This window comes from Rhinolophus hipposideros (genome assembly GCF_964194185.1).
Source record: "Rhinolophus hipposideros genome assembly, chromosome: 6".
Classification (NCBI taxonomy): domain Eukaryota; kingdom Metazoa; phylum Chordata; class Mammalia; order Chiroptera; family Rhinolophidae; genus Rhinolophus; species Rhinolophus hipposideros.
Genome location: NC_138052.1, coordinates 22,259,760 through 22,280,594, shown reverse-complemented (window position 1 = coordinate 22,280,594; position 20,835 = coordinate 22,259,760). Strand labels below are relative to the sequence as shown.

The following is a 20,835-nucleotide window of genomic DNA, read 5'->3' as shown; positions in this document are numbered from 1 at the left end:
TTGGCAGACCAAATGGCTTTTTCTTGAATTATGGTATTTTAATATTGTGTGCACATATCACATATAGTATTTTATGTAATAAGTTTATTATATTTATGTAGCAAATATAAAATTCTGAATATATCATATGGTTTTTAAAAGATGAGAAAATAATCTTTATTTAAATAAAATTCAATTACCTTTTCACATTGAGTTGACATATTGAATGACAACACACTCTGTAATTTCTTAGAGATCAAATGATTATCTCTCTCTCGAGTTCCTATCTTTTTCCAGTACTAATTTTCATTCTTTTTCTTTGCAAAACTTGGCCATAGAGAATCAAGCGTGTTTTTTTTTTTGATCCCCATCATCTGACATAGACATTTTCTAGATTTCTGCTTGATTAACTGCAAGCAGATAAACTGTATATCTTAAAAAACAACAAAACAACAAAAAAAAAACATTTTTATTCATGTTTTTACTTCCTTCCCTATGGCTCTCTATCCTTTTTTTTTCACATAATATGATGAAAATGTAATATTTTATAATATTTTAATTTTCTAATAGTCCCACCATGTTTCTACCTAAAAGAACATGAAGTATTTACATTATTATTCTACAAGTAATACTAAGACTCAGAGATACAGAAGGTGGTTCAAATGGCTGAGTTTATACCATGGGATAAATAACTGAATCCTAACTTCTTGTAATAAAGAATTATATTTATAAATGTAGATTGTGTCCTCTTAAAGGTCAGAAACCCATTCCTATAATAGCTATTATTTCTAGTAGACTGCTTGTGAAAAAACAGAGATGATAATTTTTCCAATGGAACATCAACATTGTTAAGCATAATTGGCTGTATCCTTGTATAGAGCAAAACAATAAAATAGTAATACTACTGAAATACAGTAAGCCCTTTGTAGTAGACACAGTTTTAAACACTTTACATATGTTAACTCATATAAACATTCCAAATGCCTTATGAATTTAGTATTATTATTATTCCTACATTACAGACAGGAAAAATAAAATACAGAAAATTTCATTGAATTTTCCATGATCATATACCTGGTAAAGTGATAGTACAGGGATTCAAAATCATTATCTGAATCAAGAGGCTGTGCTCTTAATTATTAATCTATACTATATGCTTCTCTGATATTCTAGGTCTTAGGCATAGAAGAACATAAATACACAGACCCTGCTTTCAGTGGATTAATGCAGTAGAAATTCATGTTGGTTTATTCCACAAATGATTTTGGTTGCTTGCTCTGTGCCTGTAACTTTGTTCGCTGTATGGGATACAACTGAGAATAAGACAGTAATGTTCCCTGCTCTCGTTCTAGTGAGCAAAAAGAACACAAATAACAAACAACATTCCAGGATTATGAAGGAAAGAAACAAAGGACAAATAAAATAACATATGAGCAAGTAGATTGCATTGAATTTGATGGGAGTAGATCAGTCAGAAACCCAAATAGTGTTCCAATTACAGGGTGAAGTCAAGGAGTTTTCATGAAAAAGGGGAGGGAAATAATTACCTGAAGAAATGAAATTCTATTTGGTAATTAGCTAAGTTATTCTTTACTTATACAGGACTATTTATGAATTCTAAAAATACATCCATAATTATCAGTCAGCATGTCTGCTTTCCTATTAGACAGTTATCTGGAAGACAATGCTGCTCTGACCCAGCCCAAAAGGCATATTGCCTGTGAAACATTCTAAAGGCTCAAGGAGCAAAACATGCAAGGCTTTTCCTCTAGGATGGTGGCTTCGATTCCATTTGAAATAGCTCTATTTATATTATTTTTCTCAGTCTGAATCAGAAGCAAACAAAGTGATGTAAGAAAAAAAAAACTATCAGTAATGCTAGACAAGATATCTGAAGTAAGAAGGGAAGAGTTGAAAGCAGGAAAGAAAGAAAAGGAAGAAAAGAAAGAGGAGGATGAGGAAGAACAGGGAAAAAAGATGAAGGGGAAGGTGGAGGAGGAAGAGAAGAAATGCATATATTAATGGCTGGATAAAAGCTGTGCTACTGGTGAATAAATCAATATTGTAGGTAATTTTGACTGAACTCAATTTAGAAGGTCCTTGTCCATTCCGAGATGGGACTTATAAAAGCCATAGAAGCTACGAGTATGTGTTAGTCCAATTTTTATGCACCACATTTATTTTTTAACTAAATGTGCACAATTGAAAAATGTACAGGAAATATTTTTTTCTTAAAGTAACTAACTTATCACAAGGGGATAGCTCATAAATTGGATGTAATGCTGCATTTTTGTTAAGAACCCATGCAATACTTGTGCTGTTTTTAGATTTCCAAAGCCTTTATTTCTATGCTTCTCTCAGGACTGTTTTGAAGTAGTTTCTCATCTTTTCTTCTGCATTAAAACAAAACAAAACAAAAAACACTTTTTATGACACATTAAAAACAATAGAATGCAATAATACATAATAAAACATTAATCATTAATATCTTAAAAAGTTATCCTTTCAAGAGTTATTATTTACAAAAAAAAAAATAGTATTTAAACAAAGAACACGTGGAGATGGCCTTAAGCTAAGGGAACCCCTATCTAATAATGTACCTTAACAAACTTCAAAGTACACCTGGGTCTTAGTTTGGACAAGAAATTTCCAATTTCTCTCATATCAGATTAAGAATGCATCATCTATTCTATTTATATGTGAATTGCTTTTGCGAATATTTTATACTGTATGAATTGATTGAGGAAAATGATTGGTGTAATCCAGCCACCTGGAAATGGGAAGAAATACCTCTTTCTCAAGAATGACTTTGGCTTGAAGATTTACTTCATGTGTCTCTCATAGAGGCACTAATGTTGGGTTTCACATCACTTTCTAATTGTATTTCTCAAAGAAATGTTGTACTTATTAGGACACCTAGCCTTTCCCTGGAGGATGAAGTATGATGTACCTGAAGGTTTTAAAACCTTGGAATTCATGTTTTTCCTGGCAGCCCTTCTTACACCATTGGTACTTTAATCTTGGTTGAGTCAGTGTTTTCTCTCATTACTCATGAAGGAATGGCACAACTATAATTACTATATGCACATTCATTTCATTGCTTATATTTCTTTGCTTCCATTAGCCGTGACACCTGATGGAGATATTTTTTGAGACATGTCTGACTCCATGTAATTTTTAGCTGAGTCTGGGGTTCAGGCTACAACTCAGATTTTTAACATTTTTAGATCTGTAAAAAAAAAAAAAAAATTGAGATTAAACAAAAAATTAAAAACAAACAAACAAACAAAAAAACACAAAAAAGTTAAAAGCCTCAACTGTTTCAATCTGCTTCAATACTCTCGTAGGGAAAATTGTTTCTCTGTTTGGAGAAAATTAAGTAAATAGGCCTGTTTTGTTATGCAATGTGAAGCAAAAAGTCTGTTCTAACATGGAAATGTTTGAATGGGTTGGGTATCCTCTTGTTAGAAGGGTGAGGGCTTGAAGTTAACTGATCCACATTCATGAAAGGTACCTTTATTTCAATACTTGAGGCAGTAGAAAAGTCAAATCCAGGTGCTCAAGAGTGATGCCGCTTTATAGATATATTTATTCATGGGAACCCACATCATTAGTAGCTACTTGGATTGGAATTATTTTTCCCTTATATATCTAATAAGTTATTTGTGTTACATAATAAAACTATTGATTTTGATTTATTTATTCATTGCCTGCCATCTTACTGAATTCTTAACAGTTTTCAGTAAATTTTTAATGTTTTCCAGGTGTTTAGTCACAAAAAAATATTTTTTTCCTGTAAAATGAGTTCTTGTTTAAAGTTTTAGACAATAATGTAGATTTTTAATTTGTTTAATTTGCCATAAATTAGACTGGTGAAAAAACTGTTGACCTGTTGAACAGTTTAAGGACTTAAGGACAGAGTTTCAGAGCGAAGTGTACAGGTGAAAGCTATTGCTGGTTTAGATTTAATTAGGGTTGATGCTCCAGGTATTTGGCAGCCTGTACTGAACCATCCCCAATCTGAATGGATTTTGTAATGTTCAGATCAGAACCTGGTCTGTACCTTCTACTGGTACATATTAGAACTGGTATGTGATTTGTTAATGGCCTTAAATAACCTGAGGAAATGAAAATGAAAACCTGTATCTGAAAGGTAATTTTAGGTAATCATTTTATTTTATTTATTAATGTGAAAAACAATAATGCTAAGTCTGCAAGCCAGAGGGATGGTAGTCTACCTTCAAATCTAATTGCATTACATTCACAAGTTGAATAGGGAGAAAAGGGAAAAATCATCCCTGCAATTGACCATTTGAAAAGCCTTTTGGGAATGTAGAATTACCAAATTAGTCAATAGAATTTAGCAGGTATTTTAATTTCCTACAATATCTCTACTGACTGATAATTAAATCATATCCAAATAGCTTAAAATGCCTTTAAATACTATGTGAGAGAGTTGCAGAGAAAATCTCTTTTGAACCTAACCATAATCCTGAGGCTAGACTCAGAATAGAAATATCAGTATTCATCAAATTACAATCTAAATTTTCCCAAAAGTTCTCACATTGTTTTATACATTTCCTTCAAGACAGCTCCAAGTTTACTTTAATAATTTGTATACCATACAACTCATGCATTTAAAGTGCATATTTCAGTGTTTTTTAGTTTATTCAGAGTTGTGTAACCATCAGCACCATCAATTTGAGCACATTTTCATGTTTTTATTTTTTATGGTATACGTTTTTTATTAATTTATAAAACATTTATCTAATTAGCTTTTGTTTATAATAGTTAATGTTTTGCAGTTATTATATTTTTTTTAGTCTCTTAATTTTCTTTTTGTTAATTAAAGTTTATTGGGGTGACAATGGTTAGTGAAGTTACATAGGTTTCAAGTGTACAAAACTGTAATACATCATCTAATGTCACATTGTGTGTTCACCACCCAGTATCAGTTCTCCTTCCATCACCATATATTTGATCCCCTTTACCCTCATCTACCACCCCCTCCCCCCTTACCATCTGGTAACCACTAAACTATTGTCTGTCTCTATGACTTTTTGTTTCTTTATTTGTTTGTCTCATTCCTTTGTTGCTTTCAGTTTCATATACCACATATCAGTGAAATCATATGGTTCTCAACTGTTTTCTGTCTGATTTATTTTGCTTAGCATAATAATCTCAAAATCCATCCATATTGTTACAAATGGCACTCTTTCATCTTTTCTTATGGCAGAATAGTATTTCATTGTGGATATATAACACAACTTCTTCATCCAATCATCTATGGAAAGACACTATGGTTGTTTCCATGTGTTGGCAACCACAAATAAAGCTGCAGTGAACATCACAGCACACATATCTTTATGGGTAAATGTTTTTAGATTTGTTTTGGTAAATACCCAGGAGAGGTATTGCTTGGTCATATGGTAATTCAATTCATATTCATTGAGGAACCTCCACACTGCCTTCCATAACGGCTGCACCAGTCTGCATTCCCACCAACAGTGTATGAGGGTTCGTTTTTCTCCACAGCCTCTCCAACACTTGTTACTATTTGTCTTGTTGATGATAGCCATTCTAACTTGTGGAAGGTAATATCTCATTCTGGTTTTTATTTGCATTTTTCTGATGACTAGTGATGTTGAGTATCTTTTCATGTGTCTATTGATCATCTGTATGTCCTCTTTGGAGAAATCTTTCTTCAGGTCCTTTGCCCATTTTTACATTAGATTGTTTGTTTGTTTTATTGTTGAGTTGGGTAAATTCCTAAATCTCTCAAGACAAAAAGTAAATTAACAGTTGCCTGTGTTTAGATAGTATGGGGAGAAATAAGAAGTGACTGCAAATTGGTATGGGTATTTTTTATGGTGAGGGGGAATATTTGAGAATATTTTCATTATTCCCCCAACCCCAAAAAAATCCCCATACCAATTTGCAATTGCTTTTTATTTTCTCCCATACTCTATAAACATAAGCAACTGTTAATCTACTTTTTGTCTTGAAAGATTTGCCTATTCTGAACATTTCATGTAAATTACAGAATAAGGGGTCTTACCTGATTGGTTTCTTTCACTTAGTACAATAGTTTCAAGATTCATGTATGTTTTAGCCTATTATCAGTAGTGCATTGTTTATTGCTGAATAATATTCCATTATATAGATGTACCACCTTTTATTCATCCATTCATCATCAGTTGACATTTGGACTGTTTCTTTTTTTGGCTGTAGTGAATAAAACTGCAATGAACATGTGTGTACCTGTGGATATATGTTTTTATTTCTCTTGGGTATAGACCTACCAGTGGAATCACTAGGTCACATGGCAATTATATATATAACATTCTGAAAAAGTGGCAGAATGTTTTCCAAAGCATCTGTACCATTTCACATTCCCACTAACAATGTATGATGGTGCCAATTTCTCTACATCTTTGTCACGATGTATTATATTTTTTGATTACAGTCATCATATTGGATGCAAAGTAGGATTTTGATTTGCATTTCTCTGATAGCAAATAATATTGAGCATTTTCCATAATTCTTATCAACCACTTGTATACCTTCACTGAGGAAATATCTAATCAGATATTTTGCCTATTTATCTATTGGGTTAGCTGTTACTTTGTTGTTCAGTTGTAAGTGCTCTTTATATATTCTGGATATCAGTCCATTGCCACAAAATAATTTGGAAATGTTTCCTCCCATGACTGTGGGTTAGTGTTTTACTTTCTGGATTGTGTCTTTTGAAGCACAATGTTTGTTTTAATTTCTATGAAGTTAACTTACCCATTTTTTCTTTTGTCATTTGTGCTTTTGATGTCATATCAAAGAAGGCAGTCTGTAACCCAGTGTATGAAGATTTACTCTTATATTTTATTCTAAGAGTTTTATAGTATACCTTCTACATTTAGGTATAAGACACATTGTGTGTGTGTGTGTGGGGGGGGTCTATGTGGAAAAATGCCAGCATTATCCTTTAGCATGTAGATAGTCATTGCAAACCATTTGTTGAAAAGATTATTTTCCCTATTGATTTTTTTCTTGTACTATTGTCAAAACTCTATTTACCCTATACATAAGGGTTTATTTCTGGACTATCAGTTCTGTTCCATTGATCTATAGGTCTATCCTTATGATACCACTACACAGTCTTGATTACTGTAATTTTGTACTAAGTTGAAAATCAAGAAGTGTGAGTCATCTAAAGTTTTTTTTTCAATATTGTTTTGGGAATTTTCAGTCCCTTGAATTTCCATATGCATTTTAAGATCATTTTGTCAATTTCTGAAGAAACAAACAAACAAAAAAAAACAGCTGAGATTTTGATAGGGACCACCTCAAATCTATATCTCTATTTGGAAACGATTGCTATCTTAACAATATTAAGTCTTCCAATTCATGAACATGGATTGATTTTCCATTTGCAAGTTATTCATTTTTAAAATGATGTTTTATGGTTTTCAGTGTATAGTTTTAAGATGACAATTATTTTGCTAAAATTATTTCTAATTTTATTTTCCAGCCTTGTCCTTTCTATTTTTAAATGCTATTATAAATGGAATTAGAATGGTCCTCTAAATTTTATTTTTGAATTGTTCATTGCTACTATGTAGAAATATATTGAATAATTTTGTCTATTGCTCTGTACTCTGAAACCTGGTACAGGTTTTATAATTCTAATAGATTTCTAGTGAATTACTTGAGATTGTATGTATATATATATATATATATATATATATATATATATATATATATGTATGTGTGTATATATATATATATATATATATATATCTTCTGCAAATAGAGATGGTTTTATTTATTTTCCAATCTGGATGATTTCTTTTCTTCCCCCTCCAATTACTCTGACTGATCTTCAATACTGAATAGAAGGGCAAGTATACAAGTGAACTAGACAGGCAATCCTTGCCTTTTTCCTGGTATTACAAGAAAAGCTCTCATTTATTCACTACTAAGTGCGAGGTCAGACAAATAAGTTTGAGAACTCATCAGAGAAAATGTGTTACTTACTTCATTGCTGAATATCACTACTGTAGCCTTCCAAGTACTCCCCTTGGGAAGGTATCCACTAATGCCAGCACCTAGTCCACCCTTCAAAGCAATTTTGAAACTCTTTTTCTGGAATGGCCATCAGAGCTATTGTCGTATTACCCTTGATGTCCTGCATATCATCAAAATATCTTCCTTTCAATATTTCCTTTATCTTTAGGTAAAGAAAAAAGTCATTGGGGGCCAGATCAGGTGAGTAGGGAGGGTGTTCCAATGCAGTTTTTTGTTTACTTGCTAAAAACTCCCTCACAGACAGTGTTGTGTATTGTTGTGATGTAAGAGCCATAAATTGTTGGTGAATAGTTCAGGTGGCCTAGTTTTTTCACACAGCTTTTTCATAACTTCCAAAATAGTAAACTTGGTTAACTGTCCAGTTAGTACAGATTCCTAATGAATAATCCCTCTGATACCAAAAAAGGTTAGCAACAGCTGCAACAAGTTCACGAACTTAATTGTCATACTTCATATCATAGAAGCCTTGTGTTTTTCATAGATGCATTTTATCACTTTGGAGTTATCATCTTGTATTCCTAACTTGTTATTTTTTTATGATGAAAGTATATTGGATTTTACCAAATAAACCTGTAACTCAACCATGTAAAGTATAGCCTCATTACAATGAGGGAGACTGAACACCAAAAAGAGCTGTAGATTAGTTAACCCCTGAAAGGAAGGAAGGAAGGAAGGAAGGAAGGAAGGAAGGAAGGAAGGAAGGAAGGAAGGAAGGAAGGAAGGAAGGAAGGAAAAAAGAACTTTATTAGAGGGATTTTAAGGAAGGGGAGAGTTTAGGCAAAATTTAAGTACTGTTGTGTTAGGCTTAATATACAGCCATGCATATTCTGTGTAGAGTTCAACATCAGGTCTAGATTGTGAACTGGACCCAGAATCCTGTTTCCATGGGAACTATAAAGTTAAAATTAAGATATATGTGGAATATAAGGTCCAGAAACTTCTTTTTCTAAACTCTGTACCAATCTTCGAACAGCAAACTTTCTTATATACCTTGGCTTTAGAAAAGAAGCCAGTGAATAAGACATTACTACACTTTCAAGAAGGGTGGTGATTATGAAGCTTTATAGTTGTAGTTTGTTCTTGCGATAAATGTTATTTCCTGTTAACTTTGCAACAGGATTTATCTGTGAGTGTTATTTCAGCTGGATGAATGTCAATGTGCTGTACATGTGGCTGCCTCCTTCCCTTTACTGCCTTTCTCATTTTCTAAGTTCTTACCCTGCTTTTATAACATGGTACAGGCAGGAAGGAGGTACTGTCCTTTCTTCAGTGGTGATGAGATGAAGGTGTGTTTGCTGTGAAGTCCTCTGCGTGACTGTCAGAGTAGTGGTAGGTTTCACTGTGCCAGGCTACTAGGATCAATTCTTCTACTCATTGCTGTGGAAACCAGAGTCCAGGAAATAAGGTTTAGATTTGCCTGTCTTGTATTTATTGATGAGCTGACCTCCTCTTTTTTACTTCTATAAAAGCCCATCAGGACAGCATCCATGCTAAGCCAAACCCAATTATGTGACCAAATGGAGTTGAGAGGGAAGGGGATCTTTTATTTGAATACATATATGTAAATATGGAATATATATGTAATCAAAATTTGCTAGGGTGAAAAGTAGATCTGCTGAATTAGCACTGTTATAGCTATTTTCTTAATTGTGCCTATTCTATATCCTTGCGTTCCAAGGATGTCTAGCTCTGTATTGATTTACTCTTATTCAGTATTTCAGGACTGGTTGACTGGATAGATAGGCATTTTACTTTAATTTTCAAACTACATATTATCTGGCTGGACCAGTAATTCAAAGTTCTTATGCGACCAGTTCAACTGATTCAGGAACTTTAATGTTCACACGCACATGTACACACACATACACACACACACACACTCATACTCACACACAAACACATGCCACATGACCCCCATGCATTCAATCATCATAATCATATACATAAATATCTTATGTTTTCTCAACTAAGTTATTTTTCATCAAGGTTTAAGAGCAAGCCATTTGTTGAAAAGATTATTTTCCCTATTGAATTTTTCTTGTACTATTGTCAAAAATCAATTTACTCTAACATAAGGGTTTATTTCTGGACTGTCAGTTCTGTTCCATTGATCTATAGGTCTATCCTTATGATATATATGTCTTCTGCAAATAGAGATAGTTTTATTTATTTCCCAAATTTGATCTCGGTCTTTAATTGGCTATTTGTTAATGACAGATACAATTTTATAGGGAATGAAATATCTTTTTGAGAAAGAAATACATTTCTGAAATATTTTAAAATGTAGCATCATATTATGATTAAGTATACTGTCAGATTATCATCTATAACAAAAATAAAAGACATGATTCCTAGACAGTGAGATGTATTATGTACTCTAGTAACCCTGGAACTATGTCAACCACACAAAAAAAGCAACGGCTTCATCTCAATGGTTATACCAACTGGTTTCTTCCTGATTTGTACGGAAAAGTGGCCATGAAGAATATCTGTCAAAGTCAGCTGAAAGGGAAGAAGAGTGAGGATGGATTAATGATTCTGATTTGCGTGAATTTTTTTCAAAACTATGCCATTTCTCATTCTATCTGTGAATTATGAAGGAGTATAATGCTGCTCATATTTCTAATAAAGTTCATTTCTGAAATGGTTTGATGGTGCAAAAAGATACCATGGAATGGATGATTTATTAATTAATGACTGAAACACCTTTGACCATTATCAACCTCTTCACCTCAAATCTGAACACCATATGATTCATATAGAAACAGATTAATAGGGTTTATTATTATTGTGTTTTTTGAATTTTCTTCCATCATCTTTGACCTAGGTTTCCAGACTAATCACCCACATCAATTTCTTGAAAATTGTTTTGTTGGCTGTGTGAAAGGAAGTACTCATGGTAAATTATCGGTTATACAATTCACCCAGAGTCAGACAAGTTGAAACTGATGAATCATCTGTTTGGTTCCAGGTTGTGTAGATTGAGAATAGTGATAGGTGCTATAAACCAGTCTTTAAATAGTGGTACTAAATTACATTGGCTTTTGGAAGGAGATTAATCTGCATTAAAAAAAGATTGCTTTAAAACTATCAGTGCTGTGACCTGATTTTAGTTTCCTTCTTAGGAAAAGTGGAATAATAAAACAAACTTCAACAAGTAGATTTACACATAAATTGATATATGCAAAGCAATGAACTCAATTTCTAGCAGAAAGACAGTGCTCAAGCAAAGGTAGCTATTAATTTTTTATTAGTGGATTTTTTTCTTGTGTATAGATAAAAAAGACAAGTGACAAAAATTTAAGCACATTAAATACATCTAGTTCTAATGGATTTGATATTGTTTTTCATTCCTGCTAAATCCTGTTGACCACCAAACTAAATATCCATTTTAAAGGTGAAAATAACCCTTTTCATCAACCTATTTTCAGAAAAGATGAATAATTCCTTTCACATTCCTTGAGAGAAAAACAATATAAAGGTTCTGCCTATTAAAATGTTAATTTATTAGTAGAACTTCAAAGCTATACATATTTTTTCTTAAAGGTGATAGAGTAACAACTGAGGAAAACTGACAATATGAAAGGAAAACTATAATAATTTGTTCATGCTTAAAAATGTACTCAAATACTTCTATGAAAAATAAAACTGCTACCGTATGTTATCCTAGAGATTGGGGACATAATTTTAAGAAACAATTACTTTTGTTTTTCACATTGTCACTTTTATGTATTAAAATCTGTGTACTATCATGTCTGTTTTTCTAAACCGTTTAAAGCATGCCTTAGTTGGCAATTAATTTTTTTTGTATGACGTTTGAATGGAATCAAAGAGAACCTCCTGCCTCAATTTATTGAAACATTCTCTACCACTGTTCGATAGTTACAAGTGTGCAGTCGGCATTTGGCTTTTTGATATTATTGTGGTTTGTTGTTCTTTTGTTTGTTTGTTTTTATTGGGGAATATTGGGGAACAGTCTGTTTCTCCAGGGCTCATTAGCTCCAAGTCAAGTCATTGTCCTTCAATCTAGTTTTGGAGGGCGCAGCTCAGCTCCAAGTCCCATCGCAGTTTTCAATCTTTAGTTGCAGGGGGCACCGCCCACCATCCCATAGTGGGAAATTGAACCTTCAACCTTGTTGTTGAGAGCTCGTGCTCTAACCAACTGAGCCATCTGGCCACCCCTATTGTAGTTTTTTCATACGTTTGCTTCTCCTTGACCTCTCCAGATATAATATTAAGAGAAAACTCATTATGATAGTACCTAAGTGGTATCTCTGACATATGATTTTCAAAAATATCTCTAAATTGTTGCACACTGGATACTTTTTTAAAACTAATTATTAAGTATGAAAATAAAAGAGAGTCACCATTTTCCTAAATAAAAGCCAATTATTTAATTCATTTTAATGAGATTCACTCTTTAATGATGCTTTTTTGCAAAAGCTGTTCCCTTGAGCAGTTCACAGCTGAGTTTGACTGTGTGTAATCAGCTAACAATTATAGCCCTCACAATTACTATATTTCTATTTTGAAGACTTTGTAAAGTTAGTAATAAAATAACAAAGAGATACACATATATATTTTAAATGATTTTTTTTCTATCCAGGAGACAAGTATTTGTAGATAAAAGTGTAAATGTATTCTTTGTTTTCCCCATCAGATGTGGGCTCAGTCGAAGGACTTGCTTATCACAGAGCCTGGGATACACTGTACTGGACCAGCTCCACTACATCTTCCATCACTAGACACACTGTGGACCAGACTCGGCCTGGAGCGTTTGACAGGGAAGCTGTCATAACGATGTCAGAGGATGACCACCCACATGTTCTAGCCCTGGATGAATGCCAAAAGTAAAAGAGAAAACAGTTCATTTTTATTTCTTCATTAGAATCGTAGGTCAAAGACTGTCACAGTTATGTTAATTTTAAAGTGAATTAACAAAAAAAATAATGGTTTCCTTGAAGTTCTTTTCACAGTTCATAGGACTATTTTTATAAAAAGCCTTGTAAATGTGAATAATTAAAATCTTGACTCTTTAAAGGCCAGGTATCACCTCTATGATCCAGTAAAAACAAATTTAAATAATGAAAGGGAAAATGGAGACAGTACTGCACTGGAAAGGTGTATAAATAAGACATGGGGCATAGATGATTGAAATGATCAATTTGTAAAAAAAAAAAAATCAAAAACAGACTATAAACATATTTGGAAAATTAAAAGGCGTTTCTGTAATTTGATTTAGTAATTTTAACAATTGGAGAACTCTCCAATTAAAATACAGAGAAAACAAAACCACAAATCTTCGTGTACAGCTATATTTTCAACATTAGATGCTTGACAACAGTTTAAGTAGTCCACATCTGTTTGATGATATATTGTGTAGGCATTTATAATAATACTCATGAAGAATTCACAGCAAGAGAAAATGTGTACGCTATAGTATAGAATGAATAAAAAATAAAACATATTAGAAAAAAGTCATTTTTTGCTATAACATAAAGAAAGCAATTGTATGAAAACTGAAGAACAAAGCTTAAGTTAAGAAGAAAAGAAATATATATTGCTTTCTTTATATATATGTATATATAAAGAAAATAAGACTGAAAATAAGACCTAACCGGACCATCAGCTCTAATGCGTCTTTTGGAGCAAAAACTAATATAAAACCCAATATTATATTATATTATATTATATTATATTATATTATATTATATTATATTATATTACCCAGTCTTATATTAAAATAAGACCGGCTTTTATATTAATTTTTTGCTCAAAAAAACACCTTAGAGCTGATTGTCCATCTAGGTATTATTTTTTGGGGAACATAGTATCTCTTTCTCTCTCTCTCTCTCTCTCTCTTTCTCTCTCTCTCTCTCTCTCTCTCTCTGTCTCTCTTTCTCTCTCTCTCTCTCTGTGTCTGTCTTTCACTCTCTATGTATATATGTAGTTCCAGTCTCATACAATATGGTAAGAATATTTGTTAACTACTATCAAATCTTTTTATCCTTAAATGGAAAAAGTAAACAAAAATTAGACCAATCTTCCTTCCAATGAGCACAAGTAGAAGAACTCTTTTTAGGTGTGAAGAAAAATGGAAGTCTAAAAAACAATGAGTGATAAACATAACCATTTGAGAAAAGAAAGGAAGTCTAAAAAACAATGAGTGATAAACATAACAATTTGAGAGAAGAAAGGACTACATAAATTACTGAGTATGAAAATAACACAATCAATAGACTCTTACACAGCAAGAAATGTGACTGCACTTAATTCACTCAATTGAATATCTTCATTTTATAAATGAAGACTCTGAAGTTTGAGAGATGAAGATTGAGAGAAGGTAGTGTCCTCCTTACAGCTCTGCAGACTTAGTTCAGATGTACACAAGCTTTCGGAGACCTGGGCAGAGCTACTTCTGCTCATACCGATGGCCGATCACTCTACAGCTTGTACTTACATCAGCTACATCGATCCTGATGGTTTACCTGAAAAATCTTAGGACAATAAAAAAATGTTGCATAGGTGATGAAAGGAATTTATAAAATTATTTTGAAAGAAACGTGAGTGTGATCACCGATGATATTATATATGATTAGTTTTCATCGATAATAACTTTATCATAGAATTAGTTATTACAGAGGCTAAAATTACACTTTCATTGCATATTCACGGTGAAATTTAAATTAGAATTAAACACACCAAAATATTTTGATTGGAAAATTATATGTAATTAAAATTTAGAATATGGAAAACATTTTTATCATCGTACATTCCAATGAAACCTTCAGCTCACTTTTGTATGTTAGTTGATTAATGGAAATTTTAAAATAAAATCTTAAATTCTAGATGAAAGTTAGATGACTTGAGTTCAAAACTTGACTCAGTCACTGTAACTTTCATTACTCAAGTTCTATGCCTATGTTTGCTTATCTATGAAATGAAAGGTGAAATTAAAGGAACATTAATACCCCAAGAATTCAATCTTTCTAAAGCCAACCATGTAGGGAAAGATTGCAAATAAATTATTTGTATTTAATACCTCATATATGCATAACTTTTTAAGTGTTTTAACTAAATTTTCATTTTAAATGTTATATGGATAAAACTATAGAATAATTTAAGAAAGTAGAATCATATTAATTTTTGCAAATCTACTGATTTATAGCACAATATATTTTTGACACTCAGAATATTTTATATTCTATAGAATAGATGAAAATGCTATGAACTAGTTTAACAAAGAGCATAGATGAACAAGATCTCCTCAATTAGTGGAGGTTAATTTTTTTAGATTAGAAAGTAGAAAGATTTTTGTTGTAAACTTCAATATTAACCAGTACAAAGTTTTTGCCTAATACTCAAAACACATATGGGGTCATTATTCTGTCTATAATCCTGCAGTGTCTTTAAATAATTATATGTAGAAATGATATATGCAGTCTTGCTGTAAATATGAATTATTATTTCAAATAGTTTGTTGAAATTTTTAAGCATATTTTTTTTCAAATATCTAAAGCAGCCTTCCAGTAAGCCTCCTTCCCTCTGTTCTTTCCTCCTTCCCTCCATCCCTTCTTCCCTCTTTTCTTCCTTCCTCTCTTCCATCCTACCCGGCAGCATCTGATCTTCAAATCAATTCTTAAGGACAGTCCTATAGATAAAAGAGGAGAAAGATGAGCTGTTTCAGTAAAAATAGGGCTTGGCGATTGAAACCCTGCAACTTTTCCATTCTTCCAGTGACTTCTAAAGGCTTCCATGAAAAAAATAACTAAAGGCTTCTAAGGGCTTCCTCATGGAATAGTTTATAAAACACTGATTTAAAGCATTTTATGCAATCTGTAAGTGACAAATATGTTTAAAAATTTGAGAGATACCCCTGAAATTCTGTAAACAACATTGTAATTTATAGAGAAATTGCACTGACAAAGACAGACATAAAAAAATGATATTAAAAAAAATGTAGCAGTCTAGTAATTGTACTTCTGTAAAACATTACAAAGGAGAATATAGAATTTAAAAAAAAAAAACAAACTTCAAAGGAGGAGATTTTTGATTTTCACCAGCTGAAGAAAAGAACTATATAGTTAGTATTTAACAATGATGTCCAAAATGATTGTACTTCTGAAGCATGCTATTAATAAATTAGAGTATATTTGCAAGGCATATAAAATTTAAGATAACTGTTTTGTACCTGATTATAATAAGTCTTCATTAGGCGTCAAACAAACTCAATTTAATTTAATTACTCTTTGAGAGAATATCAAGGATAATTGTTTTCAGAAGTAGTTTCCAGGCTTCGTTTAAGAAACTGGGGGAAAATAATATACATTCAAATATAATACACATATCACCTCTTATTACCTAGCCTTTCTTAAGGATCATGAAATATGAGACAAATACTTTTTCTTTAATAATGACGTTGCCGTGTTTCTACTAGTATTTTTTCGCTGTTAATGAAAATTTTAACTTATTTTCACAATTTTCATTTAATTAGCTTAATGTTTTGGACCAACTGGAATGAACAACATCCAAGTATCATGAGATCTACCCTGACTGGGAAAAATGCTCAAGTGGTGGTCAGTACAGACATTCTCACTCCAAATGGACTCACCATTGACCACCGTGCAGAGAAGCTGTATTTTTCAGATGGCAGCCTAGGAAAAATTGAGAGGTGCGAATATGATGGATCCCAGAGACATGTAAGTTAATTGAAAATTTCTTTATTATAAATTTAAACGTGATACATTTGAAAACTATATGCTTTATACTTTCCTAAAATATGCATATCAAGGATTTCAAAATAGCTAATTGTTTGAAACAATCCGGTTGAGTAATACATTCAGTGAAAAAGAAAACTGTGGATAATATTTTGAAAACTTTCTTCAAGTACATTTGCTACCATAGAGACAGTTTGGCTCTTAAGAACTTTATTCTGGAGAAACAATAACTAATTCTCTAGTAGTTATTAATTGAACTGGAATTGTTAGAGTGATTTGCATAAGCTTCAGAGTTATTTATAATCTTTTTGAAATGTGAAATGAAGTTGGTGAATTGCACTAGCAGGGGAAGAAAAACATTAGAAAAGAATGAAATGTCTGTTTGGGTCCTCAAAGCAACCTAAGCTTTGAAGAGAGAAGAATGGGATTCCTTTCACATTCAGGCCCATTCTCTATCTCCTTTCTCTGGCTTGCAAATGGAATGCTAGTGGGAGAGTATGCTAACTCTGAGGAACCCTTACAGCAGATATTTATGGTCTATAGAATGGTAAAATCCCAGTGCCTTGCCCTTATACTTTGAGGACAGCACTGCTTAACAACTGGGAAAAATCAGGATCAGAAGAGTAAGACTTGGGTCGTTACACCACTGGAGAAATCTACCCACACATCCCCACCCCAGTGCATGCGTGAAGGACAAAATGATCCTGAGTCTTTTCATTCCTCTACTGAATTTCTTGAAGGGTCAGGTGGTAAATATTGGATGCTTCATGTGGACCGTACTGCCTCTGTCACAAGTGCACTGCCTTATAGTGCTAAACTAGATACGGAGAATATGCACATGAATAGGTGTGGCAGTATTTCAGTTAAACTTTATGTATAGAAACAGGCAACCAACCAACAGGCCGTAGTTTGCTAACGCCTAATCTGCATCATTAACACAGTTGACTTCAATTGAATATAAGCACATACATATATAAATATATCTATGTAGATATATAATATTTATTTATACATATATATTGTATTGTATTACATAGGGAGATTGATATTTATCCTATTATATGTATATATATGCATGTGTGTATTCATATGTGTTTGTGTATGTGTGTGTATAGAAAATAGATGTGTGTGTGTGTGTGTGTGTGTGTGTGTTTCTTGAAGAAAGAAGAAGTGCATTGATTTACATTCTAGTACAGGCACCTCAATATCGTGGAGTGATGTTGTGACTAGCATTGACAGAAAACAGTTGAAGGCCTAATGAACTTTGAAATAAAGGCAAAGTCCTGATGAATTCACTTTGTGCTAAAAGCTATCTCAAATATAGTAATTCTATGCTTAAATTATTGGTCTGTCTTTTTCAATTTAAGGTCACGTGACCTTAGGCAAATTATTTAGTCTTTATAAATTTTAGTTTTCCAATATGCAAATTTCCAACCTAACTTTCAGGGTTATTATAGGGATATAGTGCAAAAGTATGTGCCTTAGAATACAGTAAGGATATCCCAAATGTAGCTAGTGGATAATGCTTTTGAAAAGACACTCAGGTAAATCATTATCCTGGATGTGGTATTATTTTCCTGTATGTCTCGACATAGGTAATGCTTTTATAACTCCTCATAACAACCCTATATCACTTCAACTTCTTTTTTATATACCTGCTTTTCTTTTCTCCCTTAATCTATTCTTATATATGGCAATTATAGCTACTCTAGGTGGTCCAGCAATCAGATATCTTTGACAAAATTTAAAGAATTTATTGTATTCTTAAAATTTGAGGTGACAGTGGTCCACAATTCTACATAGGTTTCATGTGTACAATTCTATAATACATTATCTATATATTGCATTATGTGTTCACCACCCAGAGTCAGTTCTCCTTCCATCACCATATATTTGACCGCCTTTAACCTTGACCACCCTCTGGCAACCACTAAACTGTTGTCTGTGTCTATGCATTTTTGTTTCTTTATCTACTTGTCTTGTTCCTTTGTTGCCTTCAGTTTCATATCCCACATGTGAGTGAAGTCATATGGTTCTCGACTTTTTCTGCCTGACTTATGTCACTTAGCATGATAATCTCAAGATTCATCCATGTTGTCACAAATAGCAGTATTTCATCTTTTCTTGAAGATGACTCAGTAGTATTCTATTGTGCATGTATGAGACCACATCTTCTTTATCCAATCATCTCTCCGAGGACATGTGGTTGTTTCATTGTCTTGGTCACCATAAATAATGCTGCAGTGATCATTGAAGTACATATGTCTTTATGGATACGTTTTCAGATTTTGTGGGTAGATCCCCAGGAGAGGGATTTCTTGGTCATATGGTAATTCTATTCTTAATTTGTTGAAGAACCTCTATACTGTTTTCCATAGTGGCTGTACCAATTTACATCCCCACCAATAGTGCATAAGGATTCTTAAAGGATTTGTTTTTATGTTTAAAAAAATATGTCTAGTTATGATTCCAACGTTCCATGTCTCATCCCGGTCCAAACCAGATACTTCTGGCTGCCTATAGTTAACAATACGGTATTATATATTTGAAGTTGCTGAGAGAGTATATTTTAAAATTTCTCAAAAAAAAACTGTAACCTGTAAGGTGGTGGATATATTAACTAACGTTATTGTGATAATCATCTTGCAGTATATGCACATTTCAAATCATTATGCTGTGCACTTTAAACTTATACACTGTTATATGTCAGTTTATTTCAGTAAAGCTAGAAAGAAATCTCTGTCCTGTAGAGATGCAAATGCCAAGAAGACAACATTACTAGAGGTTATGGTTTTATTTCCCCATAGGACATTTACCTATTTTGTCTCAAACTTAGAACTACATAATCATTTTCCTCTATTTCTTCAATAAATCAGCTTTGCCATTAAAACAAAATTCTGGTTAAGTCTGAAAATTGGGAAGGTATTTCAAATTTTATTACATTCTTACATGCATCTAGATTTTCTCATCTTTGTATTTCTATGACTTCTAATTAAGAAAAAGGTAATATTCTTATTTCTAAAATGAACAATAGATTTTTTAAATGTTTAACATTTTTGAAAAATTTATGTTAGGGATTATTTATTCACTGTTTTAAACACTTTGCTCACTATTTTATTTTTTAAGACTTACGAGAGATATCAACTTACTAATCATACTAACAGTCACTGAATGCAAATGGTGCTCTAGATACGGTGATAAGCACTTTATATTTAATTTTATTTCCATAATATTCCCATTTTAATGATTATTAAAGGTAGACATTTTAATGATTATTCCCATTTTGCCAATGAAGGAAATGAAGCACAGAGTTTAGTAGATGCCCAGGAGGTGCATCAAACATGAAAGAAACAGGGTTCTGTTACTGGTGATCTCTTCCAGTCAGTGCTTTCAACCACCGTGCTATCCCTGGAAACGTTTTCATTTAGAAAAACAGACCCAACAAAATGTACATATGGCCAATTCCACATGCCTTGCAACTAGCAATAAATGTTTTTTTTTCTCCTTGTGACTCATATTTCTTTAACATGTTACAATATAAATCTTTTGCACAAGTCAATATTTTAATTTATTACTGGATATGAAAATATACCAAGTAAAATCTGAAGTTCTACTTTATTTAATAAACCAAGTAAATTTGCTTCTATACAAAGTAGGATCCACAGCTTGTCAGCATGCATTACATTATGTTGACAAACATTATAAGAACCTTGATGAAGAAGAAAACAACATCGTGCTCTAAGTGACACGTTGCCCTCTTAAAAACTGTACTCTAATAAACACATAGAACTTCTACATATTCTTCTTAAAAAGTTTTTTTTACATTTTCATCTCTGTTATACTAAGACAAGTTAATTTGGAGATAGACGCATCAAAGCTGTTTCAAAAGGGGAATATCGCATTCTACCTCATCATCACTGCACGGACATATCACAACCTCTTGTCTAAAATTATTTAATAGGTATTCTGAAAGTTTAGACATAACACAGAACCTCTTCAGTGGCGCATGTTACATAAGGATTTTCTTTTTTGCTTTTAGTATTTTTTCACCTTCATG

General features: G+C 32.5%; 1 protein-coding gene across 7 annotated transcripts in view; it reads left to right on the top strand.

The window, feature by feature from the left end:
- The window catches only part of LRP1B (LDL receptor related protein 1B), a 1,877,633-nt gene that overhangs the window by 1,511,784 nt on the left and 345,014 nt on the right, over positions 1-20,835 (top strand). For all 7 annotated transcript variants that reach the window (XM_081051911.1, XM_081051912.1, XM_081051910.1 and 4 more), the window contains 2 exons: positions 12,722-12,911; positions 16,556-16,760. In XM_081051911.1, the coding sequence (XP_080908037.1) occupies positions 12,722-12,911; positions 16,556-16,760 (395 nt within the window). The remainder of the gene's footprint in view (positions 1-12,721; positions 12,912-16,555; positions 16,761-20,835) is intronic.